The following is a 25154-nucleotide window of genomic DNA, read 5'->3' as shown; positions in this document are numbered from 1 at the left end:
AGAAGAGTGTGAACAGTGTATTCTTCTGTGTAATATTGGCCTCCTCAGGCAAACTTGTAACTAGCCATCTTCATACATAATCCATAATAATAAGACTTCCCTCCTCATTTTGATCCTCAGGCTAAGCCTTCTCTTGTTGTTTGATCCACTCTCTTACAAATATATTGATTTGGGCCCAAGTTGAACTGTACAATCTCACTATTCTAAATGGACTTGAGCTATTAGATTTTTGGGTTCTTACAATATATATATAGATGACTTATAAATTTGAATTTTTTTTAGTAATAAAAAAAAGGGTTATAAATATAAAATCATTCAAACAACTCTCTCTTCCTCTAATTTTATATATAGGGTCCATTTGGATTGAGCTTATTGTTGCTGAAACTGAAAACTGAAAACTGAAAACTGAAAACACTGTAGCAAAATAATTTTTAAATGTGTAAATAGTGTCGTGGGACCCATGAATAGTATATGAACAGTGCGTAAACAGTACGTGAATAGTATTTTTTGTCCCCTGCACAGTGCTTTTACTGTTCACGTGCAGAGGAAAAAAAAAAAAAAAAAAAGTTAGGAAAACGTAGAGCTGAAACGCAAGTTTCAGCTCTACCCAAACGGGCACATAGTGTTAGATATATGACTATATTTTTTATGATTTATTTATATTGGACTTCTCATTTTCTACTCTAAATTAATTCATTTGACACAAAAATTAAAAAATTTCAATTAAATGAGACATGTGCCGTAAAATTAAAATCTAATTGAAATCTAATTTTTATATTGAATTAACTAACTTGGTACAAAAATTTAAAAAATTTTATTAGATGGGACACGTGGCGCAAAATTAGACTCTAATTAAATTCCAATTTAAAATCTAATTGGATTTTCTCTCAGTTTTACCTATTGTAAGGGCAGGGTTTGGATCCTAAGCCCAAAAAGGTAAAAGGGTTAAGGCTCAAAAAGCCCAATACAATAAATTTGTAGAGAGTGGGCTGTAAACTAGGCTTCAATGACTTGGACAACACTCACAATGGATTAAAGATGATAAGAAAATAGAAACGAACAAGTTTTATGCAAAATAATTCTTCCTCGGCAAAGTTCAAGGAGAGTAGTTCTTGAATATATTGCTCTTAGACTTGATTACAATTACAATTCTTGTTGCTACAGTGTATTTTCTATAGATTCCTAGATGATCCCCTCGCAATGGGGTCTTTCTTCTTTGTATGGCCTTCCTTTGCTTCATCTCCACCCTCCACGTGTAGGTCAAGTTGTTTGCTTTAATCTTTGTCTCATCAGCACCTTCCTAAAGTCTTTGGAGGTAGCTGTTAGACTGAATATCACTGTTCATGTATCACCTCCATATTAATGCGGTTAGAAAGTTAGCTACAAAGTAATTAATGCGGTGGTAGCAGCTTTCTCTTAGATATTTCTTAGCTTCCCTTCGTCCTATTCCCTCATGATGCTTATCCTTACCGGTAGAATTGCCCGGAACGTTGCTCTTGATAGCAAATCAACCCCTTTGACCTCTACTTTATTAAGCCGAGGAGGCATTTCTCCTCAGACCACCTTCCCGAACCCTCATGACCAGACTTCTTCCACCATTCACTAATTTGCACTTCCTCGCTAACGTCTATCTGTCTTCAGACTACTAAATGTCCTCGAACAGGGCCCACGGCTCAATATACATTTCTGGGCCTATCATCCCTACATCTATTAATATATATATATATATATATATAAATGACTAATAAACTTGAATTGTTTTTAGTTCTACCAAAAAATTAAAAAAAAAGGCTCATAAATATTAATCATTCAAAAATTATGTTTTTTATGGTTTACTTATATTAGACTCCTCTTTTTTTCACTAAATCAACTCGTTTGGTACAAAAATTAAAAAACTTAGATTAGATAGAACGCATGTCGCAAAATTAAACTCTAATTGAAATCCAATTTTTACATTAAATTAACTCACTTGGCACAAAAATTTAAAAACTTGGATTAGATGGGACACGTAGCACAAAATTAGACTCTAATTAAATTCCAATTTATAATCTAATTGAATTTTCTCTCAGCTTTACTTATTATTATATATATAGATTCATTGACAAGCCATTTGGACATTGGAAATGGTAATTCCCTAAAAATTACAAACCGTGATGGTGAAATTGTCAAGATTTTCGAAATGACCAATAGTAAAATTCAGTTGATCCCAATGGAAATTCACAGGAAAGTTTGATAATACTTAATCCCATCTCTAGTTCTTGTTACATTAAATTGATATAAAATATAAATTGACATATATCAATACAACATAAGAGTATCTTCATAAATGTTTTCTTATTTTTCCTTATAAATTAAATAAGGGGCGATTGCAAGTAAAACCCTTGATCCAAGGAGAAAGACATTTTCAATGAAATTGACATTTTGAATGACAACCAACACAGCTCACCCGTTTGCACAGGTTAGGCCCAATCAAGAAAATGGATGGATTGGGGTCGTGGTTGCTCAGAAGTGGACGAGGGAATCTTTGGTAACATAGAATGCTGCTTGAATGTTACTCGGCTTCTTTTCTCATGTCACATTTTAATAGAATGACATAGTGTGTTTACTTTTTCTTAAAAGAAAATTTAATAATTAATATCTAATTTACAAATAATTTATCAGAATAATGAATAATAAGTGATATATTATATATATACACGAGAAGAAAGTTTTTAAAAAAATCTATAAACAAAATCCTTTTCAACGCATTGAATCTTCAAGTATATTATATATGTAATTTACTCTCCATAATAAAAAATTTTAATCCAATAAAATAAAATAAAATGATATTTAACACTCACCCTACACAAATTAAAGTTCATTATGAATTCTTCTCAAGACAAAAAAAGTTCATTATGAAGACTTACCACTCAACTATATTTATAAACACTCATTCTATACAAATTAAAGTTCATTATAAAGACTACAACAAAAACTAATTGGTGTCTTAATTTGATAATAAAGAGCTATCATCAGGAGCAGACACTATAGATTAAAACTCTCTAAAAAAAAGTTCATTATGAAGACTTTCCACTCAAACTAAAGCTATAAAGTCTCATATGTTGAACCAAGTAGGCTTTACAAAATTAGATTAATCAATAGAGATTGGGTGTTACCCAAGACATCTGTAAAATAGATACAATTTGCCTTAAGGCCCAAAATTTAATAAATAAAAATTATTTTTAAATTATTTTACTCTTTTTGAATGTTCAACATTTTATTAATACATTTTACTACTAAAATTAGAATTAATAGTTTTTGAGACAAATTTATCACTAAAATATATTGTTCAATAATTAAAGTCCAACATTGCCAAGAGAGACAATAACTATCTAGAATAAGATATTTATTCTAATATTAATTGTTTCGATATTTTTAGAACCAAAATTTTTAAATTGCGTTTTATAAATATATGAAAATAATTTGACAATATATTTTACACTTGCTTCTAGTCCCAAAATGCATTTAGTCAGTCCTAGGCTAGGTTCTATTTTTGCAAATTGTAAATTTGAGTGAGGTTTAAAAATAATCTGTTTGAAACTAAATTAAGGTATTTATTAGAAACAACACCATGTCTCACTTAATTGGGACCCACGCGCATGTCAGTGAGACATTAGGCTTATAAGCCCGTCTCACCTAATGCCTTCTCCTAAAAAATGTAGAAAATCCTAAAGAACTTAATACTTATTATACAAAAAATTTAAAAAAAAAAATGAAAATTGCCTCAAAAGGCACAATATTTAAAGAAATTAATTTGAGACATTCGCCATAACACATCGGCCTCAACTTATATTAGTCTGAGACCTATTGAGACGACATGATTTCGCCGTTAAAAGCAAAAGCCCTAGTGATAACCAACCGACTTCATTTGGCTACACTGTAAATATCCCCATAATTCATCCATAACCTTCACAACGTTCACACAGCGCCACTCTGCGTCTCACACGGCTCTTGTAATCAAAAATTGCACAGCTTTAGCTTTAGTATTAGTGTTTATATAATCTACCAAAATTCATTGCCTTAGTTACATACAAACTAAGCCAAGCAAAGGGCCTAGGCAAATAGGGGAGAGCAATAAAATCGACTCTGAAATAAACTACCCCGCCTCCAATCACCATTACATTTTTTTTTTTGGGTCAGAAATGGCTACTTATATATTAGAAGCAACAAGTCTATTACAAAAAGTGTTAGCTTTATCACTAGCTAACAGATACTCCACCATAGGCGATGGTTCCACAAAAACTACAAAAGAGAAATTACGTCTAGCCCCTACTCTAGCTAAAGCATCCGCGCAACAATTTGCTTCGTGGTAGGTGTGCTCAACCCATTTGTTGGGGATGGCTCTCAGAAGGGTCCTATAGTCAGTCAAAAGAGGATCCATTAGCATATTGGCAGAATCATTATTCATTAGTTGAACAACACTCTTAGCATCCAATTTAACAATAAGGCTATTAAGATTGAGGTCCTTGGCCAGAATAAAACCATCTCTTTAGACCCACAACTCTGCCATAAAGCTATTAGTGCAGCCAAGACTTCTAGAGAAGCCTGCAACCCAGTACTTCACCAGTGGGAACGCTATTATGCATGCACAGCCAAAGGCAGAACTAAACCCGAGGTGGTGCAGCAATCTTCCAAACCCATGACATAGCTATGGTATCCAAGTTCAAGGGGTTTAAGCCTCTTGCCAATAAATAAGCTGAAGATAGAGAGAAAGAACCATTTTTGGAGTAAGCCCAAATGAGTGAGTCTTCAACATTGGTGTCACATGAGAAAGGGGTTGCTTTTAAGCTCTCCAGAATTTGATCAAGCAATACAAAGGATCTATTTTGCAAATTCCAACCAGTGCCATTGTGAAAGCATTGATGCAACATCACTTTGTCTTCATCTCTTGAAAGTGGTCCTTCAATAAGACTTCGAAGGGTGGCATTAGGGAGCCAAAGGTTGACATGGAGGCCATTACATTACTTCTTACAAATGATCTGCAATCTTTTTTCTTTTTCTTTTTTTCAATTGTAACCACATTTTTATCTTGGGAAATTTTTATTTGTTTATGAGTTTTTTTCAAAACGAGCAAGATTATGCTGACAAAAAGAATAGATTTTATCAAGTTTGATTAGTTGAGACCCATAGTCATGTGACCAAGTTTGTTTAGTTGAGGATCTATAGCTAATTACAAATTTTAGGATGAAGGCTTAGTTGTTGTAATAGATTTATTCATAAAAGTATTAAATTTCAACCATTTCTCTGTCTCTTATAGTTAAGACTTTATTCTGAATTGGGACCACATTAGATTTGTAATAATTAAAAGGGTAATGTTAATTGGTTCTGAATTAGTCAACATTAAGATTTATAATAATTAATATTATAAGACATATAATACGAATAGATATCATGTCCTACTTTTTGTATTTTGCTTTATACTCCACTAATAGTGGTTCGTCATGTGTATAATTTTTTTTCCTATTTGAAATTTTGATTATTTTATAAGGAAAATAAAAAAGAATACACTTAAAATAAATTAGAATTATAAGCTAAAAAGTTTCTCCGACGTTAGGGTGAGGCTCCTGCCAAAACCCTAGCCGCCTAGTAGAAGTTGTGCCTAACTCTAGGGTTTAGGCTTTTCAGTTTGTGTCAATCATTCTTGTACGATTAGCTTTTCAAAGTCAGTGAGTTGTCTTTCGGTTTCAACGCTTGCAACCGAGGGTTATCATGGAAGACTTGTCTGTGATGTGGAAAAAACTTTCGCTATCAGAGGAGGAGGAGAATGAGTATAGCGGTCAGATCTTTGAGACGACAGGGGGGAAGGTTTTAGCAGCCAAATTCTTTACACGTAAAGTATTGAATATGGAGGCTATAGCCTGGACATTCAAACAGTTGTGGCAGACAAAGAAGAGTTTTGAGATCAAAGGTATGGGAAGTCATGTGGTTCTCTTTATGTTTTCGGATAAGATGGATGCAGACAAGGTCCTCTTAGGAGAACCATGGAGCTATGATAAACACTTGGTTTCTCTACGTCGGATGGAGAAGACTGTTGCGGTAAAAGATTTGGTTTTCGATAAAACGTTTTTTTGGATTCAGGTCCATGACTTACCAGTGGGGGATATGAATCCAGATGCGGTTGCTAAGATCGGTAAAGTCTATGGAGAGGTACAACCGGGACTTAGAGAGTGAGGAAATCAGGATGGAAGCACCTTCATGAGAATCAAAGTTAGGGTTAACATATCGAAACCACTTTGTTGAGGACGCAAAATCCGTCATGGGGATGGGGAGATCGGCTGGGTTAGATTTAAATATGAACGCTTGCCAAATCTATGTTATTGGTGCGGCCGGCTTACCCATAGTGACAAGGAGTGCGACGTTTGGGTGAGAAGTAAGGGCTCTTTGACTGAAAACGAAAGGCAGTATGGTGCTTGGTTACGTGCGCCAACCTTTAATATGAGGAAGTGCGCAACGATCAAGGTGGGTGGCGTAGAGGATGAGGAAGGTGGTGGTGACGTAAACGGTGATGAGTCTCATGGAGGAGTCACGAAGGAAGTAAGAACGGAGAATAATACAGAGTGGAGTGGGATGTTTGGATCAAACCGGGATCATGGTACTGAACCGAGGGAGGAGGCAGGTAGGGCTAAGGCGGTTTTGCCGACGGAGCCACCCCACGAAGTAATGGATTATGTGATTACAGGAGATGTGAAAACCTCAGAGATTATCGCGAGGAGTACGCCAGATTTCCAGGAGGTTCTAAACGAAATTGACGATGAGATTTCAAAGTTTGAGTCTACAGTAGTGGGCTCAAGTCCAATTGGGCCCGATATGGCCTTAGTACAATCTGAAGGCCAATCCATTAGTAATACACCCACTGGTGTAGGCTTCAATCCAAAGCTGGTTATGACGGAATCTACACAGGGCAACCCACAGGATAACAATCATAAAACCCGTAGTTGGAAGAGATTGGTGCAGGATAGAAACCCAACCGAAACCCAACCCATGCCTTTTATGAAGAAGAGACTTCTACGTGATAATGAGGATAGCAATGACGTTGTGCATGCAAGAAAAAAACTTTGTGCAAACCCCTTACCAACGGTGGAGGCTACTAGGCAGCCCCGCCAAGAGCCATGACTTGTCTAGCCTGGAACTGCCGTGGGCTTGGGAACCCACGGGCAGAGGATGAGCTTGAAGAATTTATTCGAGCACAAGATCCCCTAATTGTCTTTTTGTTCGAAACCTAATCTGGAAAAAAGCAATTAGAAAAAATAAAGTGTAAGTTTAAATACGCAGGTTTGTTTACGGTTCCTAGTCGTGGTAGAGGAGGTGGTTTGGCTCTTTTGTGGAAGTTAGAAAATGTTGTGTGGGTTGACAGCTTTTCAAAAAACTATATTGATGCGGTTGTAAACGGTGGTACAGTGGATGCATGGAGGTTCACCGGTTTCTATGGAGAACTGGAAGTTAGTAATAGGGAGGAAGCATGGAGTATGCTCCGTATGTTGAAATCCAAACCACACTTACCATGGTGCTGTATGGGTGATTTTAATGAACTCTTACACATGGAAGAGAAGAGGGGTGGGCGACTTAGATCGCATGCGTAGATGCAAGCTTTCCGAGACACTTTAGACTTTTGTGGCTTCATGGACCTTGGCTTCACAGGTCCGGAATTCACCTGGTATGGCAAACGACATTGGCATTTGATTTGGGAGCGTCTTGACAGGGGAGTGGCCAACTATGATTGGCTATCTAAGTTTCCAGCTACTACGATTTGCCACCTTCACTGCTATTCTTTTGACCATCGCCCTATCAGTCTTGTATTCAACCCCAACAATGAAGCTCAGCGTTGGAGTAGACGCCCATTCCGTTTTGAAGAGATGTGGTTGGCCGACAGAGGATGTAGTGATACAGTGTTGAGAGCGTGGCAATGTGATCACCAAAGGACCCCCATGTTCAAGGTAACAAGAAAGCTTAAGAAATGTAAGAAAATGTTGAAGTCTTGGAGTAAGGAGCACTTTGGAAGTGTTAAGTCCCAGATTGCTAAGAAGAAGGAATTATTGTGGAAAGCAGAAGTGTTGGCTGCAAAAGGGGGAGATTATGAGTCAATTGTCACCCTTAGACGTGAACTCAATATTCTGCTTGACAAGGAAAGCCGGATGTGGAAACAGAGAGCGAGAACACAATGGTTGGCTAAAGGTGATAAGAATAAAAAGTATTTTCAAGCGGTGGCTACCCAAAGAAAAAGGAAAAATTTTATAAAAGGAATCCAAGATGATGAAGGGGTATGGCAGTCAGAGGACAAGGCGGTATCTTCATTATTTGTTGACTTCTATACTAGGCTCTTTACTTCTTCAAATGGCCATAATATTGACCGAATCTTGGAGGGTGTGAATGAGGTTGTTTCTGAGAGTATGAATGTTGAACTGTTGAAGCCTTACAGCAAAGAAGAGGTGGATGATGCTATTAAACAAATGGCACCTTTAAAAGCACCAGGTCCAGATGGGATGCCGCCCATTTTTTATCAATCTTTTTGGCAAAATGTGGGTCCAGAAGTTACTAAAGCTGTCCTCTCCTGTTTGAATTCTGGTACTCTCCTTAAATCCATAAATCACACTTTCATTACTTTAATTCCTAAGGTTTGCAATCTTGAAAGAGTCTCGGAATTTAGACCCATTAGTTTATGCAATGTGCTTTATAAAATCATTAGTAAAGTTATTGCAAATAGACTCAAACCCATCTTGAACTCTATAATTTCAGAGGCTCAAAGTGCTTTCATTGCAGATAGACTCATCACTGATAACATTCTGATAGCTTTTGAATCTTTGCACTATATGAATACACAATGTTCAGGAAGAGAGGGGTATATGGCCATGAAGCTCGATATGAGCAAGACTTGTGATAGAGTGGAATGGAGTTTTTTGGAAAAAATTCTATTACATATGGGTTTTACAGAATCATGGGTTGCAATGATAATGCAGTGTGTATCAACAATGACTTATTCCATACTCATCAATGGAGAGCCAAAAGGCTTTATTCGGCCTTCAAGGGGATTGAGACAAGGTGATCCTCTTTCTCCCTTTCTTTTTCTGTTTTGTGCAGAGGGTCTTAATGCTCTCTTGTGTAAAGCAGCAGAGGACAAGGAAATAAAGGGTTTATCTCTTTGCCGGCAGGGTCCAAGGATTACTCTTCTGTTTTTTGTAGATGATTGCCTTCTGTTCTGCAGGTCTAATGCAACTGAATGCCTAAAAATTCAGCTCCTACTTGAGTGGTATGAAGCTGCTTCGGGCCAACAGGTGAACAGGGCTAAGACAACCATTTTCTTTAGCCGAAACACTTCTAAGGAGGTTCAACAGGAGATCAATCCGGCCATAAAGCACTATGACAAATATTTGGGTTTGCCATCTTTTGTGGGGAGGCAAAAAAAAAGCATGCTTCAATCAAATCAAGGAGAAAATTTGGAACAAGATGCAAGGATGGAAAGAGAGACTATTATCTCAATCCAGGAAGGAAGTAATGATTAAGGCTGTGATTCAATCCATCCTACCTATTCCATGAATGTATTTCGCTTGCCACTTAGGTTGATAAAAGATATAGAATCTATGATCCGCAAATTTTGGTGGGGGAATCAAGATAATTCAAGGAAGATGCAATGGGTGAAGTGGAAGACGCTTTGCTCTTCAAAGGCTCTTGGAGGCATGGGGTTTCGTGACCTTCGATAATTTAATGATGCACTCCTTGGTAAACAGGTGTGGAGGCTTTGCCATGAAGAAGATACCTTGCTGTACAGAGTGTTTAAGCCAAAATATTTTCCTTCGGGTTGTATCCTTGATGCTGAGATTAATCCTCAGAGTTCCTTTGCATGGAAGAGTATAATGCAAGCAAGGAATGTTATTTGTAAGGGTGCTAGATGGCGTATAGGGGATGGCTCTACAATAGATATATGGAAGCATAGGTGGTTGGACTCTTCAGGTGGGGGAAAAATCCTATCTCCTCGGATGGATTCATCTCTGGCTGTTGTGAAAGACTTGTTCATCACGAGAACAAAGATGTGGAACTCGGAACTTATTGATCAGATGTTTTACCCTTGGGAGGCAGATTGTATAAAGAGTATGCCTGTTAGTCTTCATACTGACAAGGATGCACTTATCTGGCCGTGGACCCCGGATGGTGATTACTCGGTCAAGAGTGCTTACCTAATTTTGGCAAATGAATCATTCTTATCCCAGGTTGGCTCGTCCAATCCAGAAGCTTCAAAGCCCTTGTAGAATGGTATCTGGGGGCTTAAGACCCCTAACAAAGTCAAGCACTTCCTGTGGCGAGCATCAAATGAGTCTCTACCTACAAAGCTCAATCTCTGTGCACGGCATATCCTAACAGATAATAAGTGTGGACTTTTTGAAGAGTTTCCTGAAGATGTCATTCACTGCTTATGGCTCTGTGACCATGCCAAGAGTATTTGGTTCTCAGATCAGTCCATTTACTACCCACGTACAAGAAATTTCAGAAGCTTTGGTGACTTGGTGTCCTTCGTGTTATCGAAATTATCTTCAAGTATAACTGCGCTCTTTTCCGTAGTAGCTTGGTGTATATGGACTAGACGTAACAGACTGAGAGAATGGCAACCTGTGTGGGACGTTGGCGAAACGATGAAAAAAGCGAGGGAGTTGTTGCAGGAATTTAACGACGTGCAAGACATTCCTACATGGGCTGTCATCCCTCAGGTTGAAACGAAATGGCAGCCACCTGGTGTTGGGCTTTTCAAGATCAACTTCGACGGAGCTGTGTTTGAGGATAGGAAGCTTGCTGGTCTGGGTATTGTCATCCACGATGAATCTGGGATGATCATTGCGGCCCTCAGTCAGAAAATCCTTTTGCCAAGCTCGGTGGACATGGTGGAAGCTTTGGCTGCTAGGCGAGCACTTATTTTCGCACAAGAGATCAGCATCTTCAAGGCCGTTGTGGAAGGGGATTCCTTGAAAGTAATACAGGCACTCAATAACCCAAAGCCCAACAGAACTCAGCTAGGCCATATTATAACTGATATCCAAAGATTAGGAGCTGGCATGCAATTTTGTAATTTCATTCATATACGTAGGGGGGGCAACAAGTTGGCCCACTCCCTGGCAAAGAGAGCAGTTTTAGCTGCTGATACAGATGTGTGGTTAGAAGAACTACCACAAGACTTGATTGATGTACTTCAGTTTGATCTCTCTTAATAAAGTTGACTTACCTTTCCCTCAAAAAAAAATAATAAAAAAAAAATAAAAAAGAATACATGACAAGTTTTTTTTTTTTTTTAAATAAAGATAAGTTGTTATTTATAAAGTATATAAAGTGCACATAAAATGTGAGACAAAATATTTGTATTCACATACTATGAACATCATAATGTATTTCAGATATATACATTTTTTTAATAGATAGATAGTAAGAATTGATAAGTGAGTTTTGAACTACAGACAAATCACATGACCAATACAAAAGATATCCTTACCATTGGAGAACCCTATAATTCAAATGCATACATTTGCTTTGAAAGGCACATCATAAAGCTAAGTACATATGTTGTCCAAAAAGCTCCCATCTTTGAATCATGAAACACTATACTGTGCTCTATCTAAAACTTTTTCTTTCCTTATCTTTCCTTTGTGTATGTATGTTTGTCTGCACATCATTTGGAGGAAGTAGTGCTACATAATCAAACCATGTCACATGCAACTGAAATGAAACTTCTAGTATTTTCTTTATTCTCATCAAGATAAACCTTTACATAAAAAAGTCTTGAAACTCAACATAGCACCATGTGCAAAAGAAAACGCCTTCATCTCCATATTGTTGCAGTAGAATATCTTCTTTTTAACAATCCTCTCTAACAAGAAAACCGAAAAACAAAATTTTAAGTTTTAACTACTATGCCATGTATATTAGTTTTTCCTTCATCGTTTAATACTATCTTGCTGGGCTTTTCAATGTAAGATTCATTCCCCTAGTATAATAAACCACACACCATGCAGATTTTATGAGAAAAATTGCAAAGAACAAAGGCATAAGGATGTGCCCATGCCATATAACAACAAATAAAAATCAGTCATACTTATTTCAGTTGAGAAACATTCAGCTTTTGTCACTAATTGCAAAAATTTGGAAGGCTGGAGCTGAAGACATCAAGGAGATTCTTGGGTAAAAATTCTGACGACCTTTGGTGATTACAACCATTTGTTTGTACACAACTTGTCAAAAGCATCAATCAAAATGGTGTTCTCTAACGATCTAATCTAACACACAAATGAAGGTGTGCTATAATAATCCTAATTACTAATCCAATCTAGTTGAAAGTACTTAACAAATGATTGCCCTTGATATCAATCTCCAATTCGATATTTCTCTAATTGTAATATTAAAAAAAAAAATTAAAACTAAATTGCACCCAAAAAAGAAATACACTAACCATGCAACTCTGTCTCCTTGTGTAATTTACAGGCAAATTATTTGTGAGCTACAGAGTTCAGGAAGAATTCCAGGATGTTTTCGTATAATTCGATATTTCCCTGGTCCATATAATGCTTTCATACAATTTAACAGCTAAAAGCTAATTCAACAGTATGGAAGTTTTTGTTAAGACAACACTAAAACTAAAATCCTAGCCAAAAGAAAACCCACAATGAGTTATAGAAACTGCAACCACCCACAGTTAAGGGGGGATGTTATGGGCTTAGCATGTAAAACAAAGCTATCCCATGCGCAGCTCAGAGGTAAAATTCTAATATGGTGTTCCAACTGCCTATGACAACCAATCAACCACCTCTTCATCATGCTCCACGATTGTTTCTTCCTGTGAGAAAATACAGCAGAGATCACACAACAGAGGATGCAGAGTTAGATTTCTCTGTCCCACATAACTGAAGCTTCCATTTCACACGGCCAGTAACCTTTGTCATGTCATTTTCAATAACGGATTACAGGCAACAAAAAGTGCCAGAGTGTGTGTATGTGTGCGTGTGTTATGTAATCAAAGAATACTAACCTCACAATTCTTTCCTTTAACATCCACTCACTTAGAAGCACTAATGCTAGCACTCTTCAATAGGCTGTGGGGACTATTACTTGGTTTGCTAGGGTCATTCTGCAATGCTGATGCATTTTGGTTAGTGCTTTCTGCTTTCTCAATTCCTTCTGACATTGGAGGGCTCTGAAGGGTTGCACGGGAAGCTGAAGCTGCATTACACTTCTTATTATCCCCATTTTGGTTGGGTACAGAGACCCTTTCCCTGAAAGAATGAAGGGTAAACATCAGTAGGGAAAAGACAATAAAATCAAACAAACTGCATAACCATTAAAAAGATATGACATATTTTGACCAACACTTAACCTGGGCAAGGATGCATGTTTCCTTTCGAGTGCAGTACTTCTTCCACCTTTAACAAACTGCTCCTCAAGATTAGCAAATAGTCTCTTGAATCGATCAATTCCACTGGTTAACATAGAACTCATTTAGCTTGATAATGACAAGTCTTAGGACAAAACAAGGAATTTAGAAAGCAAACAGAAAAATCACCAAGCATGAAAAGTATATAATGATTTGATCAAATCAGATGATGCATAATAATCCCCATGAAGTAAAAATACAAGTTCTCTGAAGAAGCAGCAGGAATTTTTGTCATTCAAAAAAGTTGACTTTGCAGGATAATGCTAGGATTGAAATTGCAACAATACTAGTAATAAAATAAATACCCACTACACATGGCCCCATGGACTGAGTTGATTCAAGATAAGGGAACGAAAAAATGTGGAGGAAGACCAAAAATAACATTAGTAGAAGTAGTAAAAAAATATATGGCAATTAAGGAAGCAAGAAAGGGTATGATTTAGGACAGACTAAAATGACGGAAAAGAATACATGTGGCTGACCCTAACTAATCTATTGAGAATCCATAGCTGACCCCAAAAATTTGGGTCTAAGGCTTGGTTATTGTTATTGTTGCTATAGTCCCATGGCTTTAAAAGGCTAGGTGCATAAAAAACCATGTCAGAAATAGAAGGTGGATATGCAGCAATATGCCCTTTTCCTGAATTTGGGGAAGAACAAAGTACCTCATACTTTATCATGACCAATAGTGAAGAAAATAGGTAAGGTACCAAGATCCATAATAAGGCAAAACTAGCATTTTGTTGTTTTAACAGGTTATGATAGTACTTTTCAACAAGCACCTCTGATGGGAACATTTAACATATGTTACACACACACACAAACAACCACATGACTTTAACATTAGGCTCCCTCATTTTACAGTAGATTCACTCACATATAAACATGCATGTACACACCCATCATCATCAACATTAATAGTAGTAATAATACCTAGGATACATGAAGCTACTCTGATCTGCACCTTGCAGATACTCCTTAAGCATTTGCGGATGATACTCTAGAATCTGTATGCTTTAAGATTTACAACATAAGCAGATGGCAAGGAAGGAGAGAACAACCAAATCAAGATATAAAAAATAACACCACTGAAGCACTATCACCACTGTAGTCGTACCTCTCTATAAATTAGCTCTCTTACATCATCTTTTGACAATTTCCTCCTTTCAAAGTCAAACTCAAGTTTTGAAATGGGTTGTCTAGATGGTTCATGGTCCACATTCGCTAATCCGTCAAAATATGGATCAGCTAATGCCTGAAAAAGAAACAAGCATGGATATCAAGAAAAATAGATATATGATATCGAAACATATGAGAATTTTAAAATGCATCAGAAATAATCAGTTTTACTAATATCTTATCTCTTCAGCAGATGGGCGATCTTTAGGATCAAATGCAAGCAACTGCTTTAATAAATGAAGAGCCATGGGATCTGAATTGGGGAATTTTTGTGAGAAAGGAGTTGGTTGCTTTTCCCTCATGCAACTTAAATATCTCCTAGCCTTATCATTCCGAATCTGCAGGAAATACAAATAAACCAAAGGTGAGCAATCAAGAACATAATATTAAAATAAATGTACGTTGAAATTCATAGAGACAACTACTTCACAATTATGAAACAATGTTTCAAGATCTATGTAATTGTGAAAGAAGTGACTGAAAAAGACAACAAACCTTTGTAATGGATTCAGGAGGAGGAGTGCCAAGCAAATCAGTTATGATATCCAATTGATGTACCACATTTTTCCCAGGAAACAATGGTTTTCCTGTTAGCATTTCTGCAAATATACATCCTATGCTCCAAATATCAATAGCAGGGGTGTACTGCAAAAGACAGTTCATTATAACAAATTACCAAAATGTGCGGGTGATTAGTTCCATTTTTAATTCTACTCGAATATTACAGATCTAATAAAACATGGACGATGAGTATACCATACAAAATGTACAACAGACACAAATATAACGAGGTAGTGTAGAAACATAATCTTATGCACCAAATTTGTATTCACATGCAGTAGGTAATATAGATTCTTTAAATTTCAATTGACACCATTAGTAAGATCTCATCATCCCATCCAATGCTATTAAAGGGGCCAACTTAGCACACTCAAGCACAGATATTAAGTGAGCATCGCCTCTGAATGAAGTAAGCACATGTTTTGGAATATATATGACATCATTTGAACAGAATATCTATGAAATATAACCAGAAAACTTACCTTAGAGAAAAATGAACCACAGAGTTCAGGAGCGCGGTACCATCGCGTTGCCACATAATCCTTAGAAATTATATTTTGTCAGCAAATGTACAAAATTTATAATAAATAATTAAAAAATTAAAAATCATTGAGCTTAACAACTTTTTTTTAAGTGATTTTTGGCCCCAAGGGGGAAGGAAAAGGGTAGATTCGAACTAGTGACCTCCGCTTCATCAGACGTGGTCCCTAGCCGATTGTGCTACCCCCTTGGGGTTGACACTTCACAACTTTCACAATGGAAACACCTACGGTCCAGAAAATTGTGGATGGGGCATCATCAAAAGCTGCCCGAGCAAGCCCAAAGTCACATATCTTCAGCTTGCAATCCGCATTAGCAAGTATATTTTTTGGCTTTAAATCTCGATGGAAAACATTAGCTGTGAAAAAAAAAAAATTATATATATATATATATATCAGGCCATCAACTTCATTAAAACCAAAGGAAATTCTATCTTAGAACAATGAAAATGGAGGCCAACCTGTATGAATATACTTTAAAGCTCGAAGAAGCTGGTATAAGAAGAATTGAAAATGTGCAGGTGTAAGATCATCATTTGCCTTAATTACTTGGTGAAGGTCAGATTCCATCAACTCAAACACGACATAAATATCTTGAAATTCTCTTCTAGATGGAGGAAGCATTATATGTTTTATTTCTACAATATCCGGGTGTCGAAGCAGCCTAAGAAGCTTGACTTCTCTCAGAATACGTGTTGCATCAGAAACATGCTCAAAGACATCATTGATTTTCTTTATAGCTACTCTCTCTCCAGTGTGAGTATCAATTGCAGAGGCAACGACACCATAGCTTCCTTTGCCAACTACTTCTTGAATTTCATATTGACTTGCCTCACCATATTCTGTGAAAAATTCTTTGTCAAGCATGCTCTGATTAAATCAAATTTTAATTAGCAACTCTTCAAAAGCAGGTAGAAATAAAAATTGAAAGCATGAATAGAAGAAGAATATGAAATTGTATAGTTACCGCATAGCTGAAAAAAAATATATATCATTAACATTTTCTGTCTAAAAAAGAAAAGGAATTACTAATTATTCCATGGTTATAGAGCACATATAATACTTCAATGTGTTAAAGTCCTTCACATAGTTTCTCAGAAAATGTATTCCATAATAATGGAAATTCCTTTAATATCCTATTCAAGTTCCATGCTTGTGATGGGAATCTTGAGAAAAACGCACAGAAAATGCACGAGGACGTTCTAGAATCATTTACAGATTATACCTAGTTTTTAATTAATTACAAAGGACGTTGTGAGTTCCATAAAATATGAGCCAGAGAACATTGTCAATAACATCACATTGCTAACAAATAATTTTCTGAAATGATATCGATTAGCAATCAAATAAATACCAGATAATAAAGTAAACCAACCATCTTAATTAACCATTTAAATTAACTTATTTAATCAAAACAAAAATGTAACATAATGTTGTTGCATCAACGTCAAAACACGCACAGACATCATAGTCAAGACAAGTATCAGTTTCTTCCAAGCTAGCTACACCGACTCAACCTTGTTATGTGTTAGAGTAAATATATCATACACATGTAAATTCATATCAAAGAATTCTACGAAATTCATTTCCCTCTAAATTTGACAGAATGATGTGGAAAACGCCGATTGATTCCCATCACACAAAAAAAAAAAAAAAAAAGACAGCTTCACATCCCATAGAAAGAAATAAAATACATCCTAGAATGTTAACGTGGGTGTCCAATACTCTTCGAGCACCCGAGTATGTGTAGTCTCGCACACATCGGCAACCTAGGACCTCATGAATCACACGAAACTGAGGAACCGTTAGAACAACCCGTCGGGGTTGTCCTTGAATGTTAACTATCAATAGGTCAATTTTTAACACATGAAAAATCTTCATATATGCAAATTCCACAAGCAAACACTAACAGCAGCATAATTAGATTAACGAACAAGCTTTGTAAATAACAAAAACCTCGATCGAGAACACGAAAAATTGCTCGCTCGGGCGATCTCTCTCCGTGTTCTCCAAAGACACACACAAATACAATTGATACGAATCGATCAAAGGGCTCCACGTCATATAAATACACGCATAAATTGAAATAGCGCTACACAAATTTGAGCTTTTCAACTAAAAAAGTCGGTCCAGTAAATACAGCAGAAGCAAATCTTATATATCATATAATATTGAGACGCTCTCTCAAAATGCGAGCCTTAATCATCTTATCAAAAACTATAAAGAGAGAGAGAGAGAGAGAGAGGGGATTGTGTGTGTGACTGACCTTGTTAGGATCGGTGAGGGCGAGCTTGTGAGCGGTCCGATCGGGGACCTTGATCGGCTTCAAACCTGAGATATCTAAGTCCACAGTGATCGTCAGCTCCTTTTGACTTTCATTCTCGGATGATATTTGTGTTTGTACGGCGTCGTTTTGGGAGTGATATTCATCATGATCGTGATCGTGATCATCAACGGCAGAGGAGGATGTGGATGAAGAAGAAACAGAAGAGAGGCGTTGGAACCAGCGAACCAAGCCGGACATGATTGTAGATTAAAAAAAAAGTCTGTGACGCGCCGTATCCTATCTTTTCCCAACCAGCAATAGCTTTAGCTTTTCGTTAGTCGTTAGCTTTAGCCGCCTATTTATCTCAGTCTCTGTCTCTGTCTCACTATGTTTTGCAGTAAAGAGCTTATCGATCGATGCCTGCTGTTTGGATTTGGCAGTTATAGGGTGTGGTTTGGTTTTTCTCCGGTGTTTTGTAGCGACCAATAACTTCGTGCCATGTCAGCATTGTGTGATGGTGTCCGTGTGGAACCCACTCTCTCCACGAATCTCTCCGTTTTTAAAGGAAAAGCAATTGAAATACCATCCCCTTTTTATATTTTATGATTGGAGGCTTAGAGCATGGCAATGATACTCGCTATTGTACACGCAGTTGCATGGACTAAAATTTTAGTGGCAATTATTTAATAATGTTATTTGTATTTTTTAAAAATGTGTGTGTGTGAAAAAGTGTATGAAAATACGTGTAATATTATTTAAAAACTAAAAATATGTATTTAAACCCATGCATCAAACGGGTCCTGAGTTTTTAAAACAAGATTTCGTAATCTTGACTAAAATCGTGTTTTTCCTTAGAATAAACCTCATAAATAAACTATGCTACTGTACACACAGTTGCATGGACTAAAATTTTAGTTAAAATTGTAAAATCACATTTTTAAAACAAGATTTTGTAATTTTGACTAAAATCGTGTTTTTCGTTAGAATAAATCCCATAAATAAACTATGTTAATGAACTTTATGTAGCAAATCCTTATCCAAAAATAAAAAACTGCAGTACTGATTCTAGTGATAATACATTGGATATCTTCTCAAATTAGAATAAATCTCATAAATAAACTATGTTATGTTAATAAAGTCAACATACTAAATCCTTATCCAAAAATAAAAAAACTCCAATATTGAATAGTGAATGCCGATTCTTTTTTCTTTTTCTTTTTTATGGGACTCTAGTACTGATTCTAGAAATAGTACATCGGATATCTTCTCAAAATCATAATAATAATACATTGGATATAAATTCTGGAGGATCGCCTCTATCTAGTAATGTTGGAATGTTGGATTTTATACAACTATTTACCATGTGAACTAAAGCTAGGTGGAGCCCTGAAGTGCTTGTAGAGTGGATTTTACTTTGGGTTGTCTATCACATTGGATTCTTGTTCTTTAGTCAATAAGTTTTGTTTAAAGTCCAAAATTTTTCAAAACCATGGGTCATTTTGGGGGCCCATTTAATAATTTGACTTGAAGGTTATGGAGAGTGGAGACACACTGTAATAAGCCTGACTTTTGAGGAAAAGTATCTAACATCCCCAGATCTGGCTTAATCTTGTCTGCTTGTTACTTATCCCCAAAATATAAATTATAAAATATAAAAAGAAAAACCAGTCTGGTTTTAAACCTCTATAGTTTATGGTTGTTCTAATAATTTTCAGGTCTCATGTGATCCAAGAAATTATGGGTTTTAGTCTCCAAATCAACACCTTCGAATCACTCTAAATGACCCCTTTTTGTAATTACTTAGTACGTACAAAACAGGAAACTACACTCACCCCCAGAAGCCAGGCCATTAGCTGAGTGTGCTATAAAATTCTTGGACACCCAGTTTAGAGCATCAGTATTGAAGAGTGCTACTTTATCCTATTTTACCATCTTAAAAAATTACTTTATCAATTATACCATACCATTTTACAATACACCCTACATCCAAAAACTCTATTATTTTACTTTTTCATTAAAATATTATTTTTTTAATCTTTTTTTATTATTTCTTTCACATTATCATTTTTTTTCAACTAAGGGGTGGAATAAAATATATATATATATATATATTTTTTTTTTTTTAGCATAGTGCTACAGTACAATGTTGCAATAGTGAGGTATAACATTTTTTGATGTAAATGTTTTTTAGCTATGAAATGCTAAAAAGATCTTAGACATGGCATTAGCATTCTTCAATGCTAATGCTCTTAGAAAGAAAGAAGCAAGAAAACTAGTCATTGTTTTCCACTTTAGAGCAACCACGTCAGTTAGTATATTTTACACATCTATTTTTACACTAAAAATCTACTTTTTCTATTTTATACATCAATTTTTACAAAACAGTCACATCAATTTATTTATTCTATCATATCTTTTATTTAAATAATCAATTTTCTCAATTTTTTAATTATTTCTCTCAACTACCCCCTTTACATATGCGCTCTCTCCCTCTCTCTCTCTACCCATTTTTCTGATTTGTTACTCTCTCTATATACCCATCTCTATACCCATTTTTGAACACAGATCAACTCTCCTTAGCTCCGTTAAGCACCGATCAAACTCTCCAATCAAACCCGATTAAGCACCGATCAAGCCATGCTTTATTCCTAGCGAAACTCTCAAACACAGATCAAACCAGTCAAGCACCGATCAAACTCTCGAACACATATCAACTCTCCGATCAAACTCAATCAAGCTCGGTCAAATCTCCCTAGCTCCGATCAGGCAAGACCAACGAGCTCCAATCAAGCAAGACCCACAAGCTTCAATCGTTCCAGTCAAGCACCGATCGTTCCACAAGCACTAATCTGTCTCTTTGTTGGTTTGTCTATGTGGGTTTGTTTGTGTGTGGGTGTGTTTGTGTATCTCTGTGTTGATTTGTCTGTGTGGATGTGTTTGTGTGTGGGTGTGTTTGTGAGCATCTAAGGAAAAAGAAGATGAAGAGAGGAGAAGTTACTGAGTTCATTATGCACGGAGAAGAGAGAAAGAAAAAAAAAAAAAGGTGCGAACGAGAAATTAATAAGATAATATATGGACGAGCTACAATGACCATGTAAATATACACGGTTACTGTAGCAAATGTATAAATATACACATTTTTAGAAGCACTAATATGGAGCATTTTTGAAGCAAAATGTGTAAAACTGATGCCTTTTTCTATTATACATAATTTTCATCCACTGATATGGATGCTATTAGAATCTATTCAGCAAGATGGAAATAAGAAGCAAGAAAGAAGCTGAATCTATAAGTTGGAAAACAATTTGTCATCATCTAAATCATATTATGCAAAATTTCGGAATCGGCTATAAATCCATATAAAACTAGTCATGGTCACCCGCATATATTCCTTTTCACATTCTATTCTAAATCATATTGTGCAAATGTTTCAAAATTTATACCAACTTCACAGTGATAGTTACAGACTATGCAACAAGCTCTCAAGCCTATTCCCCCAGTTTCTTTTATACACATCTGAAAGCATCCTCATAATCAAAACCACTAAAGAGAACTACATCACAACAAAGATCTTATTGTTACAATAAAGCAACCATCTATTTTTCAGTTCTTACTTCCATTTCCATTTACAAAGAGCAAACTTCTACTAAATCCAAATTTTAATGGGAAATTTAAGTCATGTACGGAACTCTTAGAACCAAATGATACACACCCACAACATTCACCATTTAGATGATTTACATTTTGTGGAGATTGAATTTCCACTTAAGTAAGGCTCGAAGGTTCTCATAACTTCCTCATACGTTGGCCTTTTGTAGTCCACCGCCTGTAATCAGTTTAATACCATATGTTACAAAAATTTTGGGAAAATAAATATCATTCTGAAATTGTCTATTTAAAAGAAAGTATCTGTAGCAAACCTGCTCAACAACTTCTTCTGGGCCTGCCCATTTCCATTCAGCAAATTCTGGCTCTGCTTCACCATTAGCTAGATTGATCTCACTCTCATCTTTTGTTAATCTCATAAGGAACCTGTCAAGAGTCCAAATTCATCATCAGGCAGCACAAAGTCTCGGGTTGAATACTCAGTATAAATCCATTGCCAGATAGTCTGATTATATGATTACATAAAAAGGAAATGAATCGCATCCTAATCCCTTGATCAAATAAACAAATACACACATGGACGTATATCACTGAGATAAGAGCCTGAAAACACTATATTAGTTAGCTAGACAAACCCAAAGAAAATTATTTCAGCATTTAAAGTTGTGCCCAACCAATAATACATGATAACATGAATATTCATAACAATTGTAATTTGTAGGCAATAAGTCACTCAATGTGCTGAGCATACAAACATATCATAGATGGCAACCTTAATGTAAAATTCTTAGTTATTTCAGTAACAAAGCCTCCATACAGTAATTAAACGCTCAGTTCATTACTAAAGCACCTGAGAAGCCCTTTCCACTTATTTAATAAAGAATCAGACTTTTTGGTCTAAACAGCCCCAGGAATGGTAGGCTTTGGTAAGCAAAGTTGAAACGTTAAACTCACATTAAAGTGAAGGCCACTCTTACAGTCCTAATTATGAGCTTTTTATCATGGTGAGACAAGGTAGCAGGGCACTAGTATTCAACTATTGTCAACTGACATTAGGATAGAGACAATAAGCAACAGAAAAGCCATTTATAACTTAGACCAATTATTTCATGCAAATCTTGCACAAATTCAATTCTAAACATTTGACTTGATTCTGTTGCAGGTACTAGAAGGTATATCTGAGTAAACATCTCTATCTTTCCCCATGTAATAAGTTTCCAATTCCATAACCCCTCACACAAATAAACTGGTCCAGGTGAAAGCCTGTATATCTACTCTCTACTACCAGAAACTTAATGGAGGGAACTTTGATAACAAATTCCAGAAAAGTCAAAGCATTTATCACACATTTCTTACACTGTGAAGACCTTAGTTCCATAAATTATTCAAAAAAAAAAAAAAAACCTTTATGTATATTGTCATGCCCTCACATCCTAGATTCGGTGAATGTTCCATTATCTACATCTAAAGGAACAAGTTAACTCAAATTCCCTTCAGTCATATTATTTTGTACACATGCAAGCGTTCTTAATTATCTAAAACCAAGGATGTTTTTATATGAAATTCAAGTGAGAAAACATAGAAAATGCCACATCTACTTGGGAAGTAATGATTAAAACATGTTATTCCTTTTTTTTTTTACCCCCCATAAAGGACTGTGTGAAGAAAGGAGACGCACCACTTTTGTGCCTGCCCATGCCATTCACCTCCCCAGAGACGATTGACTTTGGCCTTCACAGCAGGAGGGAAGTCATAAGTCAACCAATTTGGAACCTGTTATAGCAAACAACCTGAATCATTACTAAGAATAAAGTATCCTTACTTTAGTCAGCCACAATAAATAAACCTGAGTGGCAATATATTCAGACAAGCTACATCTTGTATGTTTCAAGTGCTATCCAAGAGATTCCTTAATCCTGCAGTGAAATTATACAATTCTAGTACCTTCATCAAAGTGATACCACAAAATGGTCAAAGAGTTTCTAGAAGAAGGCACCACAATTCCATTGAGGTTGATAAATGTTTCTCTCACATAGATATTTGCATGTTCTATCTTCATTTTTTCTTAGTCCTTAATTCTTATTTTATGAAACAGGAGGAGATCCATATCTTTTGATTCTTTGATGATCCAATAAATTCATTGAATCATGTCATATGGCTTTTAATATCTCTACACTTATTTGTAAAGCTCAGAGATACAAAGAGTGAAAGAAGGAGAATAATCAGATATATGTAAAAACATTGCAAGGATGCAAGTTCCTGCACTGGAGTAAATTCAAATGAACAGAAAACTGTAGTGTAAGAAGCAACTTTTTTCCCACAAACCTCAGCCATAATTTCGGCAGACACAATTCCAGTTTCTTCTCGAAGTTCTCTAATGGCTGCTGATTTGGGTTCTTCACCATCTTCAATACCCCCCTGAGATTGAAGATCCCATAGCCATTTAAATTCAGCTGAAATATCTTGAGATTACAGGAAAATGTAGGGTAAAAATTGAGAATTTAAAACGATGCAACACAATCTATTTGAAAGTTCAAATTTTTTATAGTGGTCATCTTAAATTAGATGTAAGCCTTGATGAAAGATCCAAGATTTTCCAAAGGCTAAATAGACTTAAACTCCAAAATGACAAATCTCTCTACCCAAACACAGCAGACAATGACAGTCCATTCAACAGGTCACTTAGACAAATACTCGGTACTCTACATCAGCCCCATACTACTGATAAAGATGTTTTACCAAGTGAGAATGTACACTAGGATAATTGCAAATGGAGAGATAAGATGTGAATAACTAGGTCAAACCAATTGGCCCAACTACCTTAGTGGCTACATTAAAATTCCTGTTGCAACAGAATTCTGTTCTTATAAGGATAAGGAATGCATTTACTCTCTGCAGTATCATCTACTAGATCTTATAAGTCATGAGGTCATAAAGATCCTTAGGAATCAAAACAGTGCCCTCCAAAGGCTGGCTATGAATCTGTATGATGTGGGTGCATTTTGTTTCTTCCCCCCTCCCCCCTTGAAGCATGTTAAGAAATGGTTTTTTTTTTTTTTTGGTAAAAAGAAATGGTATTTTAATAGCAAACAAGAGCATCTGCGCAGTATCACCTGAGGCATCTGCCATGCTCCTGGAACATTCAATCTTGAAGCCACAAAAACCTGCAAGAAAATCTCTAAAAGTTACCATCTTTACCACTTGCTCATGCAGATAAAACTCTGAAATGGAACTAAAATTACTTCAATTTGAAGATAAACAAATACATACTTTCCAAAACCTTGCTTTCCTTATTATTTTTTTTTTTTAATTAACCCAAGTTCCCACATAAATCATACATGTGGGCTACAAAATATAATGAAATATCAGAAAATTTTCCAAAACATATAGTTTGAATTTCTTGCTTCCTCTAAAACATTTAATACAATCAAGTAAAATACTCTTTTTAAGCATTGTGTTTAGTTCATCCAAATAAAAACACCAACCAACCCAACATCTATCTTTTCAACCAAACAAACTCGACCAAGTTTTCTTAGTTAATCAAGTCCAGAGACTCCAGACT

At 36.0% G+C, this 25154-nt stretch overlaps 3 protein-coding genes across 3 annotated transcripts; 1 reads left to right on the top strand and 2 right to left on the bottom strand.

Moving 5' to 3' along the window:
- The first annotated feature begins 10661 nt into the window (after positions 1 to 10661).
- On the top strand, positions 10662 to 11231 carry LOC115993151. The gene has a single exon (XM_031117443.1). It carries the CDS (start codon positions 10662 to 10664, stop codon positions 11229 to 11231), a length of 570 nt encoding a protein of 189 aa, XP_030973303.1.
- Positions 11232 to 12439: 1208 nt separating this feature from the next.
- LOC115973677 (mitogen-activated protein kinase 9-like) lies at positions 12440 to 18482 on the bottom strand. The gene is made up of 11 exons (XM_031093967.1): positions 17987 to 18482; positions 16182 to 16590; positions 15952 to 16079; positions 15664 to 15723; positions 15116 to 15265; positions 14803 to 14958; positions 14559 to 14696; positions 14375 to 14448; positions 13385 to 13486; positions 13040 to 13283; positions 12440 to 12847 (listed from the first exon to the last, which is right to left on the bottom strand). Exons 1-10 carry the CDS (start codon positions 18242 to 18244, stop codon positions 13067 to 13069), a joined length of 1692 nt encoding a protein of 563 aa, XP_030949827.1. The 5' UTR covers positions 18245 to 18482; the 3' UTR covers positions 12440 to 12847; positions 13040 to 13066.
- A 2895-nt stretch (positions 18483 to 21377) lies between these two features.
- LOC115973416 (nudix hydrolase 25-like) lies at positions 21378 to 25137 on the bottom strand. Its single transcript, XM_031093705.1, has 5 exons — positions 24706 to 25137; positions 23918 to 24054; positions 23271 to 23365; positions 21907 to 22018; positions 21378 to 21812 (listed from the first exon to the last, which is right to left on the bottom strand). Exons 1-5 carry the CDS (start codon positions 24782 to 24784, stop codon positions 21708 to 21710), a joined length of 528 nt encoding a protein of 175 aa, XP_030949565.1. The 5' UTR covers positions 24785 to 25137; the 3' UTR covers positions 21378 to 21707.
- Between the last annotated feature and the right edge of the window lie 17 nt (positions 25138 to 25154).

Source organism: Quercus lobata, chromosome 1 (genome assembly GCF_001633185.2).
Source record: "Quercus lobata isolate SW786 chromosome 1, ValleyOak3.0 Primary Assembly, whole genome shotgun sequence".
Lineage (NCBI taxonomy): Eukaryota > Viridiplantae > Streptophyta > Magnoliopsida > Fagales > Fagaceae > Quercus > Quercus lobata.
This window is presented reverse-complemented; position numbering and strand designations above follow the sequence as displayed.

What these genes read in the sequence shown, in the direction of transcription:
- LOC115993151 (XM_031117443.1), top strand. Translation starts at nt 10,662, where the DNA reads ATGAAAAAAGCGAGGGAGTTGTTGCAGGAATTTAACGACGTGCAAGAC.
- LOC115973677 (XM_031093967.1), bottom strand. Translation starts at nt 18,244, where the DNA reads ATGTCCGGCTTGGTTCGCTGGTTCCAACGCCTCTCTTCTGTTTCTTCT. An exon ending in GTGGTTCATTTTTCTCTAAG is followed by an intron (nt 15,266 to 15,663) that starts GTAAGTTTTCTG and finishes TGTCTTTTGCAG; the next exon opens with TACACCCCTGCTATTGATAT. An exon ending in AAACATGCATCCTTGCCCAG is followed by an intron (nt 13,284 to 13,384) that starts GTTAAGTGTTGG and finishes TCATTCTTTCAG; the next exon opens with GGAAAGGGTCTCTGTACCCA.
- LOC115973416 (XM_031093705.1), bottom strand. Translation starts at nt 24,784, where the DNA reads ATGGTAACTTTTAGAGATTTTCTTGCAGGTTTTTGTGGCTTCAAGATT. An exon ending in CATGGGCAGGCACAAAAGTG is followed by an intron (nt 22,019 to 23,270) that starts GTGCGTCTCCTT and finishes GACTCTTGACAG; the next exon opens with GTTCCTTATGAGATTAACAA. An exon ending in CAGAAGAAGTTGTTGAGCAG is followed by an intron (nt 21,813 to 21,906) that starts GTTTGCTACAGA and finishes AACTGATTACAG; the next exon opens with GCGGTGGACTACAAAAGGCC.